General features: G+C 43.6%; 1 protein-coding gene across 2 annotated transcripts in view; it reads left to right on the top strand.

Annotated features, from left to right (window-relative positions):
• The first annotated feature begins 814 nt into the window (after positions 1 to 814).
• UBXN2B (UBX domain protein 2B) overlaps positions 815 to 5,980 on the top strand; it is a 40,228-nt gene continuing 35,062 nt past the window's right edge. Inside the window, exons 1-2 of one of the 2 annotated variants that reach the window (XM_004372577.2) lie at positions 815 to 898; positions 4,074 to 4,177. In XM_004372577.2, coding sequence (XP_004372634.1) covers positions 815 to 898; positions 4,074 to 4,177 — 188 coding nt within the window. Of the gene's footprint in view, positions 899 to 3,488; positions 4,178 to 5,980 lie in introns of those variants that run through there. The other variant, XM_023727781.1, reaches the window with a different exon arrangement.

Here is a 5,980-nt window from a genome sequence, read left to right as displayed (position 1 = left end):
ATCTCTCTGTTCCCAACTAGATTGTGAATTCTATAATGACGAGGACTATTTCTTTTTACCTTTCCATTCTCGGGGCGTAACAGTGCCTAGAATAAGACAGGAGTTTAAATAAATCTCGGTGGAATGAAGAGGGTTTAACAGTCCTCTAGTTCTGGTTGCAAAGAGCCTTTACGGTGCTCTCACCCTCAGTTCTGCGCTTTGGGAACGATGGGCTTACCTGGTTCTTGACAGGGAAGATGAGAGAATTACATCAAGGTAGGGTTGCATGTTTCATCAGCTAAAACGTTCAGAGGAAGTTTTCATTGTTGAGTTCACTGAACCTGCGAGCCTATGCTGCCCACTGGGGTCAGTAACTGCCCTCCGCGGCGGTTTACACCGGCTCAAGCTTGCGGCGAGGGGAACACGAGGCTTAAGCAGAGGCTACTGAGAAATTCCCGCCGCCAGTTTCCCTTATGGAAAAAAGGGAGCAAAAGAGGTGGTCTGGGGGAGGCGCCCGGGGAGACTACAACGGGCGAAGGCACGCGCTGGGAGGGTCGGGGAACCGGGCGTCAGTGTGGACGTTCCGGGGGACCGGGACCGCGTTAAAAAGGGGATTCGGCAGCCGGCCAAAGGCGCGCGGGGGAGGAGCTCCAGAGGTTGGAGGTACGCAGTAAGGAGCGCGTGGGGGAAAAGCCTCGGAGAGCGGGGGCGCGCCCTGACCAAGCCCCTCTTCGTGGGACTCGCTGCCAAGCTCCGCCTCCCCGCCGTTGCGCGGCAACCGTCCCGAAAGTCCCGAGGAGGCGAGTCTCGGGAGATCACCAACTGTCGGCGGAAGATGGCGGAGGGCGGCAGCGCCGAGCAGGGCGAGCAGGAGAGGCAGGCTTGTTTGCCGCGGCCCCCGAGCGCGCGGGATTTGCAGGTGCGGTGGGAGGCCGAGGGCGGGGACCGCGGGCGCGCGTGAAAGGTGGCCTCTGGCCTCGGCTGAGCCTCCGCAGACCCCTTGTAGGGGCAGAAACGTGGCCCCGGCGCTGCGTCTCCCGGAGACGCCCATCGCTTGGGGGTGGTTGTGGAAACGGGTGCCGGAGCCCGTCTAGTACCACTCTCTCCTTTCCCCTCCTACCACTCTCTCCTTTCCCCTCCACCCCATTTTACAATTTGTTGAAACTAAGAAGCAACTCAATGTAGAATGGCATTTTGTGAGGCCATTTGTGCTATTCCCCCGTTTGTGTTTCCTGTGATTTAGTGCAGAAGAAATTTTTATCGTGGACGTAGGGGAATCAACGGACACTTCAAACATGGTGGCAGATGTGATGGTTTGTCCCCTCTGGTCCTGGATGCTGTTTCTCACCAGATTATATATGTATATAAATAATTCTTTTTTATCATTTAGCTTTTGTGTGTCAAAGGGGTGAGTTAAGCGTTTCATCCTGCAGCTGTACAGCCTAGTTTTTAAAGCTACAATTTATAGACCATTCCATATAAAAAACGAAGAAATATGACTTTATAAAGTTATGGGACACTTTAGTTAGCTGAATACCAGTGCGCCAAATACTGCTCTACCAGATGATTTTAGGTCTTTTTTCTGCCTCCTTATAGGATCGTTGATAAAATTCAACAAGTAAGTGTCTGTAAGTAGCTGTAATTAAAAATAAACGAGACTCCACAAGGCTTAGGTACAACAGTCCTGTTATTGTCACACCTTCATTCTGCGTCTTTAAGCAAACGTGTATATTGACCACCTGCCGTATAACAGCATACTGCCTAACTTCGGGGAATGCAAAGATAGATAGGACATCATATCCACAGTCAGTGCTGAACACTTTGGGGAAATAGAAGACATGTGAAAGGTATTTCTACCTTTTGAAAGCCTGCAGGGTTTTTGGAGAAATGGGATATGAATACATTTAACATAACATTTTAGGATGAAGTATGGTTGAGTGCCAAAATAAGCAGTGCATAAATGAGGAATTTGGAGAATGGATATAGATCAGTGTAAGGTTAGAGATGAACCCGATGTAGAATAGTTCCAGTGCCCGCAAGTTAATTCAGTAGTAAACAATCAAGGAAAGGAAGCTATCATCTACTTCATTTCTATTATAGACCTCCTCCCATTGTTGTCCAGTCAATTCCAACTCATAGCAACTCTATAGTACAGAGTAGAACTGCCCCATAGGGTTTCCAAGGCTGTAATTCTTTTTTTTTTTAATTGTACTTTAGATGAAGGTTTACAGAACCAAATAGTTTCTCATTGAACAGTTAGTACACATACTGTTTTATGACAATGGTTAACAACCCCACGACATATCAACACTGTCCCTTCTCAACCTTGGGTTCCCTATTACCAGCTTTCCTGTCCCCTCCTGCCTTCTAGTCCTTGTCCCTGGACTGTCATACCCCATTAGTCTCATTTTGTTTTATGGGCCTGCCTAGTCTTTGGCTGAAGGGTGAACCTCAGGAGTGACTTCATTACTGAGCTAGAAGGGTGTCCGGGGGCCATACTCGGGATTTCTCCAGTCTCTGTGTGACCAGTAAGTCTAGCCTTTTTTTGCGAATTAGAATTTTGTTCTACATTTTTCTCCAGCTTTGTCCAGGACCCTCTGTTGTGATCCTGGTCAGAGCAGTCAGTGGTGGTAGCTGGGCACCATCTAGTTGTACTGGACTCAGTCCGGTGGAGGCCTTGGTAGCTGTGGCCAAATAGTCCTTTGGACTAATCCTTCCCTTGTATCTTATTTTCTTCATTCTCCCTTGCTCCCAAAGGAATGAGACCAGATCGTTGATATGCTTGAGTCCATCGCTGTAGCCACTGTATGTTTTGAGTACCTTCTAAGCTAGGAGGCTCATCTTCCAGCACTATATCAAACAATATTCTCTTGTGATCTATAGGGTTTTCATTGGCTGATTTTCGGAAGTAGATCACGAGGCCTGTCTTCCTAGTTTGTCTTAGTCTGAAAGCTCTGCTAAAACCTGCACACCATGGGTGACCATGCCAGTATTTGAAATACCAGTGACATAGCTTCCAACATCATAGCAACATGCCACCACAATATGACAAACTGTGGTAGAAACAAGCCAGTGGTAGAAACAGATACGTTGTTGTGAGGTGCTATTGAGTCAGTTCGACTCATAGCAACCCTGCATACAACAGAACAAAATACTGCCTGGTCCTGCGCCATCATCGCAGTCATTGCTATACTTGAGCCCATTGTTGCAGCCCTTGTGTCAGTCCATCTCGTTGAGGGTCTTCCTCTTTTTTGCTGACCCTCTACTTTACCAAGCATGGATGTCCTTCTCTAGGGACTGATTACTCCTAATAACATGTCCAAAGTATGTGAGACGTAGTCTCACCATTCCTGCTTCTGATTGTACTTCTTCCAAGACAGATTTGTTCTTTTGGCAGTTCATAGTATACTCAGTATTCTTTGACAACACCACAATTCAAAGGCGTCAGTTCTTCTTTGGTCTTCCGCATTCATTGTCCAGCTTTCACGTGCATATGCAAGTTATAATGTATAATTTGGTAATACTATTTTTTAAAAGGTATATAGACCATGTATATCATTTATTTGTTCATTTTCCTAAAATTCATTACATTTATATGTCTGATAGACTTTTAAATAGAATAATTTTGAAATTGTTTTATGTACTTTGATTTTGAAAACTTGAACACCTGAACGAAATTACTTTATGAGATATAATATTGAGAATAAGCTGACATTAGTGTGAAACATCTTAAGGTATTTTTTGAAAGAATTGCAGGAGTATTATGTAGGTCCAAATTTGAAAGTAGTTTGTTACTTTAATACAATTTTTGAAAATGTTGAATAATTGAAAATAATTAAACAATTATTATAACTTGAATATATTCTAATATATGTGATTTGTTCTCCCATAAATATATTTGGTTATTTCTGTTATAAAATGAAAGATGCAGTGACTATTTTGGAAGAGAGTCATCTTCTGAAACAGCAGCTTTTATTTTTTAATGAGAAATCGTTACCACTCAATTAAAAGTTAATGTTCTACTCATAACATCTATTTGTTTAGAGGAGTTTATTTCTACTGTCATACATTATACTAAGCCTGTTTTTATATAGTTGGCCTTGGCAGGATTATGCGAAGATGAAATGAAAGGCAAATCTTCCAGGAGTGATAGACCTAAAGCTACAGTCTTTAAAAGCCCACGAACACCATCTCAAAGGTAAGTTTTGTTTTAGAAATTGTAACCCCTTCTAGTTCACTAGTCCCAAATTTTTTTAGATAGCCTTGGGAATTTTTTTTAAGCTTTAATTTCTTTAAATATTATTTAGGTACTACGCCTAAAATTTTAATACAAAGCTAGAAGAAACTTACAGAAAAATTATCTAGTTAGGTGCTGTGATGGTTAAGGTTGGTATGTAGTTGGCCTTGGCAGAATTAACTTGGCTGAGCCATGATTCTCAATTGTTTGGCAATTATGTGATATAATTTGGCAGTTGTGATCTGATGTTATCACCTCCATGATGTAATCTGATATGATCAGTGAATCAGTTATAAGGGGAGTTTCCTTGGGGGTGTGGCTTATATCCAGTATATTTGGACATTCTGGCAAAGCTTGCTAACTTCTGCTCACTCTGGATCTTGACCTCTGCTTCTTGGAACTTGAGCCAGTAGCTTGCCATATTGCTTATATTTCTTGGGATTCGTTGACCTCCACTGCCTATAAGCCAGCAGCCTGCTGTCTTACCTACTGATCATGGATTCGTCAGCCTCCACAGCCCATGAGCCAGCAGCCTGCCATCAGACCTGACAATCTTGGGTTTGTCAGCCCCTGAAACTACATGAGTCAGGAGAAGCCTCCAGCTTGGCACCTGACCCACAGACTTGGAACTTGTCAGCCTCTATAGCCATATGAGCCATTTCCTTGAGATAAATCTCTGTCTGTGTGTGTGTGTGTGTGTGTGTGTGTGTGTGTGTGTGTGTGTGTGTGTACACACATGTGTGTACATACATATACACATGGGGGTGTATGCATACACGTGTGTGCTTCACTGCTTTTGCTTTTCTAGAGAACCCAGCCTAAGACATTTGGTACTGGAAGTGGTTCCAGAGAAACAGAATAGTAAGGATGAGTTTTCTGAATTGATTCTCAAATCTGGTTGGTCTTAAAGATGTTGGTGACTCTGCTTCCAGTAGTAAAGAGGGCACTGCTAATCCATGGTGTGAAGTGGCAATAGAAATACACAAAATATCACCACCAATAGATCAAGTATTGATGAGAGGTGAGGCTCTGGGTAATTGCAGGTTTGATACTTTTCTACAATTTTGTCAGAATAAGAAGTATAAGGAAGCTGATTGGTTGGTCCTACTTTCGCTAGACAAAATGGTGAAAGAAAGAGATGAACCCGAGTTCAGAGTTACAGCTGTAGCGCTGCATGAATGACCTTAAAGTTGCCCCTTGGGCCCTGAAAGAAGGTCTTATTGTAGTAACAGAACTGATACTGCCGAAAACCAAACCAATAGTCTTATCATAAGAGTGGCAGAATTACAACACCAGTTAAATTCCCAATCGCAACTGGTGTCTGAAGTTAAAGTAAAGGTATTGATTGGGAAGAAATGGGATCCTGAAACTTGGGATGGGGACATAATGGGCCCCTAAATTCCTTTTAATCACTCCTGCTAACAGAACCAGCCCTCTCACTCCCATCTGCAGAGATTACTCTATCTTTGTCTGCTAAGCCACCCTTCCCAGTAAAACCATTGGCCCCTACACCCCCATCTGATGAGATTAACCCAGCTGTGTCTGAAGAGCATTTGTCTGAGTCATCACCTGGGGAGGCATCTGAGTCATTGCCTAGGGTATCACCTGAGGCAGATGCTTTATAAAACATTGCTGCATGTTCTCAGAACATATCCCCACAACCCATTTTTGCTTCTAGACCTATAACTAGACCTAAGTCCCAGTGAGCTCCAAAAGGTGAAGTACAAGTTAGACAAAGGTCTAATCTATAATCTACAAGAAAAT

This window comes from Trichechus manatus, unplaced genomic scaffold (assembly GCF_000243295.1).
Source record: "Trichechus manatus latirostris isolate Lorelei unplaced genomic scaffold, TriManLat1.0 scaffold00018, whole genome shotgun sequence".
In the NCBI taxonomy this organism is placed as follows: domain Eukaryota; kingdom Metazoa; phylum Chordata; class Mammalia; order Sirenia; family Trichechidae; genus Trichechus; species Trichechus manatus.
This window is presented reverse-complemented; position numbering and strand designations above follow the sequence as displayed.